An 18,597-nucleotide genomic window follows, 5' to 3' on the forward strand; every position below is an offset into this window, starting at 1 on the left:
AATAATCAAAGTTACAAACTCACTTTCTGAACCGTGCATACAATCTTTCTCTCCATCTCTCCGTTTCTAGGACTGGGTTTGGCTTTTAATCTGAATCCATCATTGACCATGATCGGCAAATACTTTTACAAGCGGCGGCCAATAGCTAATGGCATCGCAATGGCAGGCAGCCCGGTATTCTTGTCCACCCTGGCCCCATTGAACAGCTGGCTGTTTGATCATTTCGGGTGGAGGGGCAGTTTCCTCATCTTGGGAGGAGCTTTGCTGAACTGCTGCGTTGCGGGGGCGCTAATGCGGCCCATTGGACCAAAACCACAACCTGCCATTCCAAAAGAGGATGGTGAGCCCAAAATTCAAGAGAAAAAAACATGCCTACAGACCATCAACAGCTTTCTGGATCTGACCCTGTTTACCCACCGAGGCTTCTTGCTGTACCTGCTCGGAAACGTCATCATGTTTTTCGGTCTCTTCGCACCCCTTGTGTTCCTCAGTAACTACGCGAAGAGTAAAGATATTTCCAAGGATAAGGCTGCGTTCTTGTTGTCTATCCTGGCCTTTACTGACATGATTGCTCGGCCGTCCATGGGCCTGGTGGCCAACACACGCTGGGTCCGTCCCCGTATCCAATACTTCTTTGCCGCATCTGTGCTGTATAATGGCATCTGCCACTTAATGGCGCCATTCTCAACCGATTACTTGGGTTTTGCCATTTATGCTGTGTTTTTCGGTGTGGCGTTTGGCTGGCTCAGTTCTGTGTTGTTCGAGACTCTCATGGACCTGGTGGGCGCACAGAGATTCTCCAGTGCTGTCGGATTAGTCACCATTGTGGAATGTGGACCTGTGCTGCTGGGACCGCCATTACTGGGTAAGGCTGGGTGTAAACCTGTTTATCTTTTTTTCTATTCTTCTATTTTTACTTTTTCTTTTTAAAATGTTTGAACATTATTGTATTTTTATTATTCTCTCCTGTTTGAAAATAAAGATATCAATCAATCTTAAAGGGATAGTCAACCCAAAAATTACAATTATCTTATGATTTTCTCACCCTCATGTTGTTCCAAACCTGTCTGAATTTCTTCTGCGGAACACTAAAGAAGATATTTTGAAGAATGTTTTGTTTTTCATGTCATTGACGGTTTAATGCTCCAAAGAAAGTCATGCAGGTTTGGATGAAAATGAGGACAAATGATGACATCATTTTATTTTAAGTGAAATGTCCCTTTGAAGACAGTTTTCACATTTTTATTAAAATTGATACGTTTTAATATTTTCTCATCAAAAAAAGATATAAGTCAATAAAATGTATGGGATATTTTTATTAATTTGATTTTTTTTTTTTATATATATTAAGTTATAATTACTACAGTATATTAAAATATATATTTATTAATATGACAATTCAATCTATATGTGAAGTCCTTGAATATTTGGTTTAATTGTTCATGTTCCCATCAAGTAAAATGTAATTACATAAATGTATGAAAAGGCTATATAATAGAATCAATTTAAATGAGATTTAATGAAAAATATGAATATTAAAATGAATATGTAAAATGTTTGATTATTTGGTATAATATTCTCATCAAATAATTTATGTGATGCGATCTGGGAAAACCTGTCGGATGTTGCGCTGGAACGTTTTCAGCTAGGTCAAAGAATAGGTTGAAAGTCCCATTTTTTGTCAAAATTGGGTTTTCATTAAATTATTATTCTATAACATCTTGTCTATCATTTCTAAAAATATCTTGGCAAAATGAACTTGTTTAGTGCAGAAAAATAGCAATTTGTAGCGGTAAGCTGACTTTCTTAACACCACAAAGACTAGCCTGACAAGTCAGACCCACATCAAGGTGTTTGGTCTGGAAACTCAGCATTGACAGCTCAATCCGAGGGGCGGGATAAACGGTTGTCTTTCAAACTCCCTCTCCACGCGATAGGATAGAGCTACAACCAACCAGAGCAACGTGAAGCGGAGCTAGTTGATAGATAACATTGGCTGTATCCGGTCGGCAAAACTCCGAACACTGCTTCCTTTTTAAAAATGACTTCAGTGCCGTTCTTTGTTCTTTTCTCAGAGAAAAGCGTAACTCCAAGTCTTCCAGAGTCGCGGTCAAAGCTGATTCGAAAGACTGCTGTTCACCAGTTTCTCTGTTTACTAGAAGCACGCAAGCGCAACTCTGCTGTCATTATGTTAAGCCCCGCCCACCGACTCTATACACGATGTGATTGGCCTGACCAGAGTTTGGTTTTTACAGCTCAGAAGTGTATTGAGAGTTGCTAGACGATACTCGTGGCAGATTAGATTTGCTACCGCTAGTGTGCGTCTAGATTTCTAGGCTACACAAAGACAGTTCACCCATCAAAATAAACCCTGTTACATGTAGAATAAAGGTGTATTAAAGCACATTTCCTGCCAGTCCTATGTAAACTACGGCATGCAAAGTCTTTATTTAATGCTACGTTATCGTATTGTGAGACTTTGTGAGAGCACAAGAGAACAACACGGTCTGAAGTAACTGATTGCTTTTATGATCTCGTTTGCCTCAATCTGCTTAATCCTGGTGATGTCAGTGCCCTAAACGATCATATAATAAATTATTTCACATCCAAAAATGAAGGATCGGATGATGAAGTTACTGTAGACTAAGAGGAGTCAGTTTAGCTATTCTCATGCTGCAGGTGCGCTGTGCTTGCTATTATTGTACTTTTACGTTACACTAGCGCACTGCGATGCGATCTAAACATACAACGGGTGATCAAAGTTCAGAGACTGCCCATGTCATGATAAACAATAGAAAACGTATTTCACTACTACTTACTAAGTTGCTGTCCTCTTCATGGTAACGTTAGCTAGTCCCCTTGTGCAATGATGTAGCTTTTAAATTCTAGTTTTCATATTTTTATATTCAGTAAGACCTTTATTTTGAAATAGTGATGAAAACAGAAAAATAAATAAAGATTGGTAGACAACCAATTTGTTTTCATGCCAAGAGCTCAAAATATAACACCTCCAGACAATATTTCTAGATAAAAAGTTCTGAAAAATGTTTTAAGTATAAAGGAAAAAAATATAGTTTTGCCATTTGTGACGCAGTGAGCTATTGCACCTGTTTTTTTAAATATTATTAGAGGTTGAATTCAAATACTGCCAAACTACCTATACTACTTCTGAATAGGATGTGTACTTAATAAAATGTATGAAAATTATGGAAATAAATTATTTAGATCACTCAAACCATATGGAAATGGGGGCGCTCTTTATGGTCAGTAATGGAGCTTGGGTGTCATCTAGTGAAAAAGTTTGGTACTACGCCCAAACAAGATCTCATGAAAGCTAATTTTTTGATATCGTCCTAAAACTTGGAACACAGATTATTTTGGAACACAGATTATCACAGATTATTTTAACATAGATTTATATTTCTGGTTTTGATTTTATTGTAGTTTTAGAGTAAAGCATGTTTTGTAAAATACATATTATTATAAAATATTATTATGAAATAAATAGTTTTACATTTTCATAAACCTAAACTTTTATTAAAAAAAATATTTTATCTTCATAATTTATTTGACTTCAACAATAATCTACCAAGTGTCTTCTTTAAAACAAGACCAGCCTGAGGTCTATATTCAAAAGCATTCTTGAACAGCCATTTAAGTTTGTATAGTACATTTTAAGGTCTATGTGAAAAAAAGGGTTGGTTATTTAAACCAGTTTTTCTCAAAATTCTGTTCCTAAAAATCATAGCAATCACCCAACTTCAGATAACCATAACTATGAAATAAATAAAAATATATTTGAAAAGGACTTGACCCCAGCGTTCATATGGTGTCAAAAACTGTAAAAGGTAAAATTTCACCATGTGATGGGTTTTCGTAGATCACCACACACACACACACACACACACACACACACACATATATAATATTTGAGTGTGTGTGTGTAAAATATAATTTTATTAAAATATGTAAAGTAATTTTAATGTTAATTAATGTTAAATTGATATATAAAATGCTTATATGGATATTGTAATTTGTGCTCTTATCAAGTAAAACACTATCACTTAGATAAATCGGTGACTTATTAAAATATTGACTCTTTTGAAAGTTTAAAAGCTTTTTTGTTTTGTCTTTTAAAGGAAAAAACTATGACTAAAACAAAACACTGCAAAAATGAACAATAAGTGAGCCAAGTGCTATGGCACTTTCAAAACGCTCAATCCTGACCAGTTTGTCATGGCAACATTGGCTCAAACAATGACCAAAGATTAGGACGGGGCTTTAATTGCACTAATCAATGAACGTCATAGCATGTCCTGGTCCAGTTAGTGTGTCACAGAGATTGATGAAAGCTTTTTTCCATTTCTCCCCTTGCAGGAAGACTCAATGACATCCACAATGATTATAAATACACATATCAGGGTTGTGGAATCGTCCTGGTGATCGCCAGCATATTCCTGTTTGTGGGGATGGGAATCAACTACCGGCTGTTGAACAAAGAGAAGAAGGAGGAGGAGAGAAGAGCTAAGCAGGAAGAAAAAGATGAAGAGACAAATATAGACAATGCCCTGAACGAGAAGGCAAAGGAGACGGATGGAGACGCATGGGATGCGTGAGCGGACGTTGCCAAACGGAAAAGGACACTGAACTGCGGACACAGGGCAACAATCCATGTCTTCCACTTCTGACCGTCTAAAACGATAAACACAGAAATGTTTTTCCCCTCTAATGCATTACTTAAGGATTCAGCCGATGTTTAGACAATGTTGCCAAGAAATAGTCTCTTTTATGCAGTCCCACACACACCTCAAATGTTACTCAACATTCATATGGGAGTCTCTCTGTACCATAATGTCACAATTCACCTTTTTCTAGTATATCACAACATTTATGAGAGCATTCCTAGATTTTGACTCCAGAATTAAACCGTTCATCTGCCTTAAAAGTACATTTCAAAATGCACATTTCAAAAAAGAGCAGATTTTTATATTGACACGCGTGACATTTAAGGTGACGTGCGCACAGAATTTGTCAAATCAAGACATGGGAGAACGGTTTGTCATAGTAATCTTTTCTCTTTTTTTGATGAAAGGTCATTATTATATGTAGGATACAAATTTTTTGAAGTTGTGTGTGAAGTTTTTGTGTTTTAGTATCTGTAGTCTTCCCTGTTCTGACTGGCTGGTATAAAATAGTGCTAGACTGCCATATAAAGGCAAAACGCAGAAATGTCAAGACGGAAAAAGTTTCGGATTGATTTGATGTCAACTTTTTACAACTTTTTTTTTCTGAATCGTAACATAGTTTAGTAAAAACCCATCTGTTGCAGGACAGACAACATTTCACCCATGAATTCAGATAAAATATGAAGTTACTGTGTTTTGCCTTTTTGCATGGCAGAATAATTAATTTTGTTTCCAAGTGTTTTTTTTGTTTGTTTGTTTTTGGCTGTGTGGCTCTGATGATCTTATGATCTCACTTTGCTCATCAAACTGTTAATTCACTGTACTGTAACCATGGAGATTTCCGTGGTTACTGTTTTTAGGAACTGCAGCAGACGCTATATTGCAAAGGTCTTGTTTTTGTCTGAGAGGCAGTTATCACTTCTTCACATGAGCAGTCTGTTGGAAATGTTTCTCGTGTTTCACTTTTAATTTAGTAAAGGTAATAGTCTCACTAGGATACATTCAAATAGGGGATCCTTTTAAAAAGTGTTCTTTAGCTTTTTTGACCATGTTGTTTTTAGATGTCTAGAAACATTTAATTACAGTTGCCAACAGATCCTGTGCCTTTGATTGGGTGCCTTTCTATCTAAATGCAGGTACATATAATACTAATTCCTGAAACCTCTTTTAGGGAGCTGTTTGCAAACATATTTTCCATAGACTGATATTATTATTTTTTTGTGCCATATTGAGGGAGAGTAGAGTCCTTAATTTTAACCTGAGCCAGCAACAAACACGAAACTGAATTTCTGTTGGCTAAAGATAAAGACTTAATTTCAAGTTCTGCTAGCGCAAAATGAAGGGTGCCTTGCCTATGCTTGTTACGAATGCAAAACGGTGAAGTTAATTTTGCTAATAATGCAGAAAACAACACTACTCTCAGGTCTGCACAAAGAACAAAATACACAAGATTTAGCAAATCTCAAACATCAGTGGCACTAAGTCACTTTCAGGTAAAAAAAAAATATTATGCATTCTAAAAGCGAGGAAACACCACCACCTGCTGGCGGCTGTCGGTCACAGATATTATTGTAACAGCTGGTGAATCATTTATGCTGGTTTAGTGCAGTTTCTATGTAGTATTTTTGTTCAAGAACGTTTGTGTGCAAATTCAAGCAAGTAATTGTTTTCTAGTAAGGTTGTTTGGTCACAGCAGTTGTCAATTATTTGTATAGTGCACTTTATTAGCTTTTCTCCCTGAGAATGACTCTGTATGGGTCCTCGCGATGGGCGCTCCAGTTGTCTGGTGTAGCCGAGTTGGTAATCTCAGCTCGGGTGAATAATAGCAGCTGCGAGACAAAAAGCTGAAAGAGTTCAGTGCAGTGTTAATGACTCAATTTCAGTATCTCAGATAAGTTCATTATCGCTGCTCCGACTGCTCTTCTGTTTACTTAAGAGCTGTCTAAACTCCACTCGACTGTGCTGGGGGTTTCGTGTTGGTAATCGTGTGAAGTAAAATGTTGCTGTACAGAAAATGGACCACACTGAGAATATTTTACATCCTCTTATTCCCACTTTTTCTTGTGGGCCGTTTGAATGCAAAAGTAACACTAACCTGAGTGCTTTTTAAAAAACGTCTCCTGTCTGAAAGATATTGACTGAGGTCAAGAGACAGTGGTTGGAAGTATTGTGTGTTTATGCACCGAGAGTCCATGCAAACTCACGATTTCATGAGGGTTTTTTGTTTTGTTTTTTTTGGCTGGCTGGCTCTTTGTAAGGTATTCTGGGCAAATGAAAAATAATTGTATTTTTAGGTATTTTAAACATCACGTGTGAATTTTTGTATGTTTCGATGTTTTTTGTGTGGATGAGAAAATCAATAAACTTTTATAAAAATGCAAATGTGTTATTTGTAGTTGTGATGAGAGACATAATGATCAGACATGTTTTTAGTGGGTAAGTTGTCACAATGGAATGTGCCATTAAACACCGTTTATAAGCTAGATATTAAAAGTAAGGCGCTTACTAACAAATCTGTAAAGCAAAATGGGAAAAGTAATGCATTAAAATATGAAACCATTAGCTGATATAAATTATAGGCCTTCATTAAATCAAATACTTTAGTCTTAGAGTTTAGGTTAAAAAAATCTACCTTCTACAGATAAAAATAAATATTGAGCAACAAAATCACGATTTTACATGTAATATAAAGCTTGTAGTATAAAAAAATGACAATTATCACTACTCATGAGGGATCACCACCAGATGGCGATAAACTTGTAGATCTGTGTTTCGAGAGCAAAAAAAGATAATGCAGTTTTTTTTTAAGCTATGTTATATATGTTATATATATATTGAAAGATAACTATAAACAAATACTGTATAAATATATATATACATATAGCATTAAATCGCAGGAACAATTAAATCGTCGGTTGCCCTGGCCTGAGGTCGTCTCCATGGGAACCAATTTAAAAAACACCTCTTATTTAGACACAACAAAGCAAGAAATATTGCATGAGCTAATTTGTAATCGTCAGAACGCAGAATTAACGGGTTTGGTTGTTTGTTTTGTATTAGTGTTAAACTAATTTTGTAGTTTTAGGGGAGTTGTGTACATTTATTTGGGATGTCGGTCACCATTATCCCTCTAGCAAACCCTAAAGGAGTTAAGAAGCTGTGCGAACTTTGCCAGAAACCTGCAAAACTGCAGTGCACAAAATGCCTGGTCACATTTTACTGGTGAGTCTGGACCCTTTGGTTTATTTATGGGTTTTATGTATAATACAACGACTTAAAAACTACTAAATGATAACGTTACTTCATCGTGTAATTGCGCGTGCAGGCAGCAGGTGGCACTATAGGCACACGTGTCGCGAAAGCATTCTTCTTTGCCGTGTTGCTGCAGAGATGGAAAGGTTGAACGAGTTCAAACAGCTGGAGGAGAAATTATGTGCAGAGGGAAGAGAATAGCCAGCCATGCGTGCTTAAAACCAACCAGGAAAGAAAGAAATATGACTGGAAAAATATATGTTTTTAGTGTGCATCCTGAAGTTTTCACTTGCCTTTTTAAAGACACCACGAACCACGACGCATACTCTCTTTATAAAAATAAAAAACATTATAAAAAATAAAAAACATCTAACTCGGTCAGTCAGGGTTTATATATATACATATATATATAAGCCAAAAAGTATTGGGACACCCCTCCAAATCATTAAATGCAGGTGTAGCGAAGTGTTGGGCTACGTAAAATCATAGAGCGGGGTCACCGCATGCTGAGGCACACTGCACAGTCGTCCCCAACTTTCTGCTATAGCAGAAATAGCTACAGACCAATAGCTACAGACCTCCACACATAATGTGGCCTTCAGATTAGCAAGAACAGTGCATACAGAGCTTCATGGAATGGGTTTTCATGGCTGAGAAGCTGCATCCAAGCCTTAATCACCAAGTCAAATGCAAAGCATCGAAAGAAGTGGTGTAAAGCACGACACCACTGGACTCTAGAGCAGTGGAGACTTGTTCACTTGAATGACGAATCACACTTCTATGACTGGCAATCTGATGGACGAGTCTGGGTTTGGCGGTTGCCAGGAGAATGGTACTTGCTTGCTTGGTCGAGTGGGGTTGTTTTTCAGGGGTTGGGCTTGGCCCCTTAGTTCCAGTGAAAGGAACTCTTAATGCTTTACCATACCAAGATATCTTGGACAATTTCATGCTCCCAACTTTGTGTGAAACAATTTGGGGATGGCCCCTTCCTGTTCCAACATGACTGCACACCAGTGCACAAAGCAAGGTCCATAAAGACATGAATCAGTGAGTTTGGTGTGGAGGAACTTGACCAGCCTGCAGAGAGTCCTGACCTCAACCTGACAGAGCACCTTTGGTGAATTAGAGACGGAGACTGAGACAGGCTGTCTCGTCCAACATCACAAATTCTAGAAATTCAAAAAACATTTCTAGAAGAATGGTCAAAAATTCCCATAAACAAACTCCTAATCCTTGTGAAAAGCCTTCCCAGAAGGTTTGAAGCTGTTATAGCAGCAAAGGGTGAGTTCAATCCATATTAAACCCTACAGATTAAGAATGGGATGTCATTAAAGTTCAAGTGCAAGCATGTAAAGACAGGCGTCCCAAAACTTTTGGCAATATAGTATATATATATACACCAGTCTATGATATAAACCGCAGACAGTTTATTTTGGGGTTAGGTTAAACTAACTAAAGAATAAAATAATGTATCTTGAATGTAGCTAAGTTGTGTGTGTGTGTGTGTGTGTGTGTGTGTGTGTGTGTGTGTGTGTGTGTGTGTGTGTGTGTGTGTGTGTGTGTGTGTGTGTGTGTGTGTGTGTGTGTGTGTGTGTGTGTGTGTGTGTGTGTGTGTGTGTGTGTGTGTGTGTGTGTGTGTGTGTGTGTATGTAGTCACCCTGACCACCAGCAGACTGACTGGACCAGTATTCATGAAAAAGTGTGTCCGTTGCTGGTATCTATTCACACACCTGCACCATTCGGCACACTGCAGTCCGACCAAGAAGATCATCGCAAAGAAAGAGTGAAGAAACAGGTTCAAATGCACGCAGCACATAAAATGGGGCAAATTGGGTTGTTAACAGGGCAGATGTCTGATAAGTGTGTGTTTTATTATGTTTCAACACTAGGAGTATCTCATCGAGATGGCTCATTTAGAGGCGCAGAGGTGGGTGTCCAAGAAGAGGTTCCATGATGTGTTACCAGCCGCTCTCCTATTCCTACGCTGGGCCATGCAGGTGTATGGAACCTGTGCTGTTGAACTGGTACCAGCTTATCTACTGCTTGCGCAGGCTAATATAGGTGAGACTTGCCCAAAACCAACAAAAGACAAGGACAAAACCTGCAAAAACCAACCCATGGCTGTATTCATTTTAAAGCTCTCTAAGGTCCATTAGACAGTAGTCTTCACAGTTTGCTTCACTTTCTGGACCTCTCTGGGGGCTAACTGCCAATAACTTCCACTTCAGGAGAGAATGGAAACAAACGTTTGCTAAAAACCGAGGTTGACATCAAGCCGTTTACTTCCTGTGTCTTTTGGTGGGCTCAAGGGTGGTGCTTGGAACTGAACGGAGAGACATTTGTTATGTAATTCAGGATGTGGCAGACTAGTCATGCAGATGTGTACTGTCTGAGTTAAAACCACTTGCACTGAAAACTCTATGACATAACCATATGAAAGATTCTTTATGTGGCTGGAGATTTGATAGTTTGCATGGGATAATTCACTGACATGATGTAGCATATTGTGACACTGATGATGTGTCAAAATGCATCTGACAACATCACTGTATAACACCTAGTAGTGCATCTACATTACAGCTGCTACAAAATGCAGCCAGGTAATAAACTAATTAAACAAGGCACAAAATGCTTACAATATACTTGTAAGCATATCTAACTACATATACACTGATTAGGCATAACTTTATGGCATAACCTAATCTTGTGTTGGTCCCCCTTTTGCTGCCAAAACAGCCCTGACCAGTCAAGATATAGACTCCAGTAGACACCTGAAGGTGTGCTGTGGTATCTGGCACCAAGATGTTAGCAGCAGATCCTTAAAATGGGCCTTCTTCCCATAGTGCCTTCTGGTACCATGTGTTCCCCAGGTTAGCGCACTCTTGCTGTCTTGGTGAGCATGGAAGACTTCTTTCAAAAGAGACATTACCAACCTCAAAACGGTAGTGTAAATATTAAAACCTTAGAGCAAAATGGCAGAACATGCAAAAATTAACAAATCATTTAATAAATAAATACATGTGTTTTTATTAGTATAATCAATCTTATAAAACCATTAAATTCCTGTATAATTGTTTTCACAGGATTTTATCCTTTCCATGCACATTAGGAATAAAAGACGGAAATAAAGCTTTGACTTTGTGCATTTACATTTGGACTTTCTCACAATTAAGAAGACTGAAGACATGATGACAAATCGAGTTTGAGAATATATTGAGCTACTGATGCTTACTGTTTTTATAGTGGGTTCATTGGAATTCTTGTGAGTGAACATTTCAGTGCAGTGTAATAATTTTGACAGTGAGACAGCCCTGGCAAACTCCTTGGGCAAGGGCAGTGCACTGTTGAACTAGGGAGAGGATTGAGACACACCCTTGATCATCAACCTTCTGTCTGAACAGATAGATACTTTATATGCTGAGAATTTACAGTGGCTGCTTTCTACCTCTTTTTGACAAACAAGCAAACCAGGCGTGAATCTTTAAAACACTGGATATCTATTCCAACAGAAACATCAAAGATGGTTGTATTGAGTAGACACAGACAGACCCTCTAATAGCCAGGCTCACTCAAACTCAAGAGGCATCAAGGACTCTTTGTTCATAGTGGATGTTGTTTGTGTGTGTTTAGGTTTAGGTTCTCTCTCCCAGGCACATGACTATCTGTCTAAGGCTGAGTGGACAGTGATGAAAACACCAGGCTGCAGTCACACTGTCCTTCATCAGCTTCACAGAACCTTGGGCCGCCTGCACTCTGCTATGGGAAAATACACATCTGCTCTCACTCACTTTGCCAATGACGTAAGTTCTAATATGCGTGGAACACTGTGATTGGATTGCATGGACATAATTATGTACTATTACTCATTTGTGGAATAATGGCAGTAGATGTTTTTTATTTTTAAACTAAAAATCCATATTTCATCTCCAGTTATTTGTTTATTTAAAAACCTAGAGTTACTAACTAAATTATTATTATTATTATTATTTTATCTTTGTACAGGTGTACTATGCTAGTGAGATGTTTGGTTTGGACAGTACTGTGACGTCTGGAGGATATTTCCTTATGGCGGAGGTGTTTCTGAAGCAAAACAAGCCTGACATTGCCCTCTCGCTCTACACAGAGGTAGACGCCCACCATCAGTGCACATTGAGACATCTGTGTCTGTGAAATGTCACTCATTGCGTTGCGTGCATGTCTACAGGTGGCAAGTTCATGGCACACTCACCTGTGTGAGCTGATGGATGATATGAGTCAGAGTGGCACTCAGCCAGAAGAATGTTTTGGTAAGTGGCATAAAGACAATAAACCTACGCAAAGACATATCCGTAAACTGTCTCATCTCTGTGGACTATATCCGTATTCATATTATGAAGGTCCAAACAGGACATAGTTATATAAAGATATGAATCGTGAATATAAAAATGTACATCAGATTAATGTAAATGTAACTCTAAATATATAGTTATAGCTCTGATCTAAATATATACATGTAAATCCGAACATATAATTATAACTCTAACATGTAAATCCTGAATATATAGTTTTACATCTAAATATATAGTTATAATTTATCCTGAATATATAAATGCATATATTGTCTAGGGCCTACATTTTAGCACAGGATTGTGGGTATTACACATAATTTTACTCATTCCCAGAAGTTCAATGCAGGTTGAATGAGTAAACTAAACTTAAGTCAACCGGATCTTTATTCCATGCCAAGGCATGTACTCTATAAAACCCCTGAAGGTGTCCTGGTACCAAGACGTTAGCAGCAGATCCTTCAATTCCTGTAGGTTGCGAGGTGGAGCCACCATGGATTGAACTTGTTGGTCCAGAATATAGATGCTCAATTGGATTGAGTTCTGGGTAATTTGGAGGCCAAGGCAGGGCAACACCTTGAATTGTACATCATGTTCCTGATCATTCCTGAATCATTCCTTAATAATGTGTTCAGTGCACTAACCTAACACTTAACGCTTGCTGTTACAACGCGCTGACACGGCCCACAACAAGCGTGCTTCAGGTGCATTTTTGCCCCTTATCTTGAATTTTATGGACAATCTAATTGCATTCTATAGGCTTCATCATACTGAATTGTAGCTGCATCAATGAAATAAAATAACATGAAATGTTAGATGCCCAAAGTTGGTCTGGGTCAGGGTAAGTTATTTTACCATAACTAATTAATCTAATTAACATGTTTTATATACAGTGGGGCAAAAAAGTATTTAGTTAGCCACCAATTGTGCACAGAATGATTGTCACAAAAATCACATTGTCTGAAGGATACCAGAAACAAAATGGTTGACCTGCATCAGGCTGGGAAGAATGAATCTGCTATAGGTAAGCAGCTTGGTGTAAAGAAATCAACTGTGGGAACAATTATTACAAAATGGAAGACATACAAGACCACTGATAATCTCCCTCGATCTGGGGCTCCACGCAAGATCTCACCCCATGGGGTCAAAATTATAACAAGAACGGTGAGCAAAAATCCCAGAACCACAACGGGGGATATAGGGTGCTTTCACATCTCTAGTTCGGTTCATTTGGTCCGAACCAAGGGAAAACAATTATACATTGTTGCATTTTTCAGATTTTTTGGTTCCTTTTCACACCACACTGATTGCTTTGGTCCGAACTAGTTGAAACGAACCAAAACGCAGGCACGTGACAACATCCACATCACTTATTGGCCATGGCGTATTTCCTAAACTGCTTTTCGATTGGTCAGAATTTACGTGTGGGAAAATTCCAACAGGAGAGGCAAAGCCAGCAAACTATAAAAACACTATGAGGAGATGACTGCGCGGGCCAGTTTTGTCCCTGGCCATAATCTACTACACGGTGTGTATTTACCACAGTATGCAAACAAAACATTTCTATAATGAAGCGCGGATGCGACATGAAAACAACGTTCTAATGCACTGCAGACGGCGAGCGCGCATCGCTCGTCACTTCAAGAGGAGGCATGCATTAATTATTAACTCTTGACATGCTTCCATCTTCCGAAAATATTGCCAACAATCTATCAGGTAATAATATCAAGCACACAATGTCAGCGCAGCTAACTACGGCAGCTGGTTCAGTCCAAAAATGATCAGTACTTTTGCAGTTGGTTCTGTTCGAGATCGATCACGTTCTCACCACAAACAAACCACTCCAGAGTTCGTTTGAAATCTTACCGAGACCACCTCTTCAAGGAGGTCTCGGTATGCTTGTTTGGTCCGCTTTTGGTGCGCACCCGAGTGCGATTGCTGCTTTCAGACCTGACCAAACGAACCGCACCAAAGAGGGAAACGAACTCTAGTACGATTCAACCGAACTAAATGAGGCAGGTGTGAAAGCACCCATAGTGAATGACCTGCAGAGAGCTGGGGCCAAAGTAACAAAGGCTACCATCAGTAACACACTACGCTGCCAGGGACTCAAATCCTGCAGTGCCAGACGTGTCCCCCTGCGTAAGCCACTACATGTCCAGCCCCGTCTGAAGTTTGCTGGAGTGCATTTGGATGATCCAGAAGAGGATTGAGTCCTGGAGTGAACTAGCCAGTCTCCCAATCTCAAACCCATAGAAAATCTTTGGAGGGAGTTGAAAATTTGTGTTGCCCAGCGACAGCACCAAAACATCACTGCTCTAGAGATCTGCATGGAGGGATGGGCCACTAACTACCAGCAACAGTGTGTAAAAACCTTGTGTCGACATACAGAAAACGTTTGACGTCTGTCATTGTCAACAAAGGGTATATAAAAAAGTATTGAGACAAACTTTTGTTAATGACTAAATACTTATTTTCCACCATATTTGCAAAGCAATTCTTTAAAACTCAGACAATGTGATTTTTTTTCTGGATTTTTATTTTCTCATTCTGTCTCTCATAGTTGAAGTGTACCTATGATGAAAATTTTGAACTTGCACAATTGGTGGCTGACTAAATATGTTTTGCCCATATATATATATATATATATATATATATATATATATATATATATATATATATATATATATATGGCCTGTAATTTTCATCATACACTCATAGGTTTCATCATAGGTATATATATATAATATATATATATATATATATATATATATATATATATATATATATATATATATATATATATATATATATATATATATATATATATATATATATATATATATATATATATATATATACACACACATATACATGTGTGTGTGTGTGTATATATATATATTTATTTTATGGACAATCTAATTGCATTCTATAGGCTTCATCATACTGAATTGTAGCTGCATCAATGAAATAAAATAACATGAAATGTTAGATGCCCAAAGTTGGTCTGGGTCAGGGTAAGTTATTTTACCATAACTAATTAATCTAATTAACATGTTTTATATAAAGTAGTTATATAAAGGCAAAAAAGTATTTAGTTAGTCACCAATTGTGCACAGAATGAGAAAAAAAAATCCAAAAAAATCACATTGTTTGAAGGATACCAGAAACAAAATTGTAGACCTGCATCAGGCTGGGAATAATGAATCTGCTATAGGTAAGCAGCTTGGTGTAAAGAAATCAACTGTGGGAACAATTATTACAAAATGGAAGACATACAAGACCACTGATAATCTCCCTCGATCTATACACTCGATCTATATATCTATACATATATATATATACACACATACACAGGTACATATATATATATATATATATATATATATATATATATATATACACAAATTATTTTAATCAGAATCAGAATGTCATTAAAATATGTAATCCATATCCTGACATAAATGTCACTTATTGTTATATTTCATGAACTGTCACATCTGACATAATGCAGATTTGATTATTTATAAGCTTTTGTGACAGCCTGTTCTATCATGATTGTGTGTATTATATGTAGTTTGTATGTGGTTAGCTATATTTTTAGAGTCATGTCATGAGGCTGTCCTAAAGCAAACCCTACTTTATTCCACTGATAACTAAGATCAAACATGACAGAACCGCTAGTACATACAGCACTCCTGCCCTAGTTCTCTCTCTAAGCCTATTAACCTCAGCAGTGTTTTGGCTAAGTGTTCCAGTGACGTGGCTCGGTGGCTGGCTTAGTTCTGTGTCCATACTGACTGGTCACTGGTCAGTACACTTGATCCTTCCTGCTCTCTGGACTCTTAACAACTGACCTGAGGTCAGTAGACTGGCGCCGGTTCCGCCCTCTGGCCAGCCACATCATATTATAACTTCTGACCAGATGACTATATCAGGAAACAGCTCAGCCGACCTTGCTCTGCATGTCACTGTGGATGTGACTGCACAGAGCAACAACAACAACCATGACCTGATATCAATCAGGGACACAGACTAGCCTGTTTTATTTTTTATCGTCTCTATAGGGCAGACAGTCTGATCATGTGAGTGGGGCCTTACATCACCGTTCAGTCAAGCCACTTAGTCACACTTGTAAATGTAACAGGCATCCTCATAGTTACTTATTTTATTTATAAATTAATACATTAGCAAATCAGTCTATTTCGAATGTATAAAAATACTACTGTTCATTGTACATTTGTTTGTTAGTAACACACACAACTTATGTTTAAATAAACTATTGTTATAAACTAATACATTTCAATTATTGTAATTGACATACACATATACTATTGTTGTCTTACCAAGGCTGTTTTTATTAGATCAAAAATACAGTACAACAGTAATACAGCGAAATATTATTACAATTAAAAATATACATTTTCTAGTTTAATATATTCCTATGATGGCAAAGCTGGATTTTCAGCATCATTACTCCAGACTTCAGTCTCACGTGATACTTAATTTTATTTTTTTATTATGCTAATTTGGGTGCACATTTCTTCTTATAATTATTATCAATGTTGAGAACACTTTAGCTGCTTAATATTTTCGGTGAATTCTTTTTCCAGAATTCTTTGATGAAGATAGATATCTTTTTTAATGTTATGTGTCTGTCACTTTTTATTGATTTAATGCATCCTTGCTACAGAAATAAATTATGAAAATAAAATCTTACTGACCCCAAACTTTAGAACAGTAGTGTACATACGCTGAAATTGAACATTTTCATGCAATAGTTAATTGAAATACACATAAAAGTTATCCATAGATTTGATTGTTGTAGATTTCTGAACTGGCCCAAGGGAGAGCTAATATTTCTCATAACAGAATAATCATGGTTATCAGCCGATTCAATCTCAAAGTGCTAAAATATCGGCCGATTTATCAGCCTGACAAACAACGTCCAATGGAAAAAACTCAACTGTGTAAGATTATATGGTTCAAAGACTAGATTATATTGCTGAATATCTCCTCAAGATTGTTCAACAGATCATTTAATGAAATTCCACAGTAATTTCCCTGGTTTACTCACCTCAAGATGGAACAGTGGTGAACCTTTTATTTGATACAGACACTTGAAACAGAAAAGATGTTTTCTCAGATACTACACTGGCCCGTGGCCTTTCTAGCTGACATTGTGCTTCTTCTTTTGTGTGTCTGTATAGATGAGGCCCAGTGTGTGGAGGCTGAGCAGATGTTGAGATGTATCTTAGAGTTTGAGGAACAGTGTGTGAAGCCTCGCCCTGACCAGTCAGCCGGGTTGGCTCATTCTCTGGCTATGCTGTCGTTGCTATGCCACAACTACACCAAGGTAAATAATAAAGATCGACTAAATTAAATATACTATAAAGAAACTTCATATGACATATTTACAATATGTTCCTGAATTCTGCACACTTACTCAACACTGCCCTACAAAACCAAATCATAGTAAATAACCAAAAGTCTGATTAAATTGAAAGACCAGAGATGGAACGTTTGAATTCTGACCTGGATGCATGTGTGTATATGAAGTCATGCTGTGCTGTGAACATGTTCTTTCGACTTCAGTGCAGATTAACACTAATGACTAAAGCCATGATGGAATTTGACAGACTGTTCAGGTTCACTGCTATTCTGGTTGTAATGGGATTCTCCTTTAGGATTTCTTCTACTTCCCCTACAGCTTAAATCCCTGGTTATTACAAACTAGTTCAACCTCCTAGCTCTCATATCCAACTACACACACACACAAAAAAAACCTTCCCATTCATCACTTTGCATCTCCTCAGCTCTTGTATCAAATTGTTAACATCCCATTATTCATCAAACTATCCTCTAAATTCAACCACTGCACTTGTAAATGGACTGCATATATTTCTTCTAAGTTTGGAAGTCAGATTTCCTTTTATGTTTTTGTGTTTGTGTATATAGGCTCTGGAGTATGGGAAGAAGGCTGAGGTGTTGATCCAGGGGTTAAGTGAACAAAACAGACTGAGAGAGTCAATCCATAATCTTCTACAACATGCTGAAAAAATGTTGGAATGAGATTGTCCACTAAACCTACACACCACAGACCTCCAAAAAAAAAAAAAAAAATTTTTTTAACAAAACAGACCAGTCTACAGCACAATCAACAGTAGAACGGGGACTTAATGGTACAGTGGCATCCAGCTTAATTTCATATTCATTTGTTAATCTATAAACAATGGAGATTGGGAGATAATGATGTACAATTAAGGTGCAGTCACTAGTAGAGTTGTGACCAACTCTAACCCATTGCGAAATGGAACTCTTTCACCCTTGAGCAA

At 37.6% G+C, this 18,597-nt stretch overlaps 2 protein-coding genes across 3 annotated transcripts in view; both read left to right on the forward strand.

The window, feature by feature from the left end:
• Positions 1–7,067, forward strand: part of slc16a1b (solute carrier family 16 member 1b) — a 40,700-nt gene extending 33,633 nt beyond the window's left edge. For both annotated transcript variants that reach the window (XM_067413652.1, XM_067413653.1), the window contains exons 4-5: positions 71–865; positions 4,378–7,067. In XM_067413652.1, coding sequence (XP_067269753.1) covers positions 71–865; positions 4,378–4,616 — 1,034 coding nt within the window. In that variant the 3' untranslated portion in view covers positions 4,617–7,067. The remainder of the gene's footprint in view (positions 1–70; positions 866–4,377) is intronic.
• A 570-nt stretch (positions 7,068–7,637) lies between these two features.
• Positions 7,638–18,354, forward strand: zmynd12 (zinc finger, MYND-type containing 12). Its single transcript, XM_067413655.1, has 8 exons — positions 7,638–7,907; positions 9,591–9,732; positions 9,827–9,998; positions 11,568–11,737; positions 11,940–12,062; positions 12,142–12,223; positions 17,473–17,618; positions 18,221–18,354. Exons 1-8 carry the CDS (start codon positions 7,795–7,797, stop codon positions 18,332–18,334), a joined length of 1,062 nt encoding a protein of 353 aa, XP_067269756.1. The 5' UTR covers positions 7,638–7,794; the 3' UTR covers positions 18,335–18,354.
• Positions 18,355–18,597: the final 243 nt, after the last annotated feature.

The sequence above is a fragment of the Pseudorasbora parva genome, chromosome 13 (genome assembly GCF_024679245.1).
Source record: "Pseudorasbora parva isolate DD20220531a chromosome 13, ASM2467924v1, whole genome shotgun sequence".
NCBI classification, from domain to species: Eukaryota; Metazoa; Chordata; class Actinopteri; order Cypriniformes; family Gobionidae; genus Pseudorasbora; species Pseudorasbora parva.

Coding starts and splice junctions, on each gene's coding strand:
- zmynd12 (XM_067413655.1), top strand. CDS start 7,795: ATGTCGGTCACCATTATCCCTCTAGCAAACCCTAAAGGAGTTAAGAAG. Junction 9,733..9,826: donor AAGAAAGAGTGAAGAAACAG/GTTCAAATGCAC, acceptor TTTCAACACTAG/GAGTATCTCATCGAGATGGC. Junction 17,619..18,220: donor TATGCCACAACTACACCAAG/GTAAATAATAAA, acceptor TTGTGTATATAG/GCTCTGGAGTATGGGAAGAA.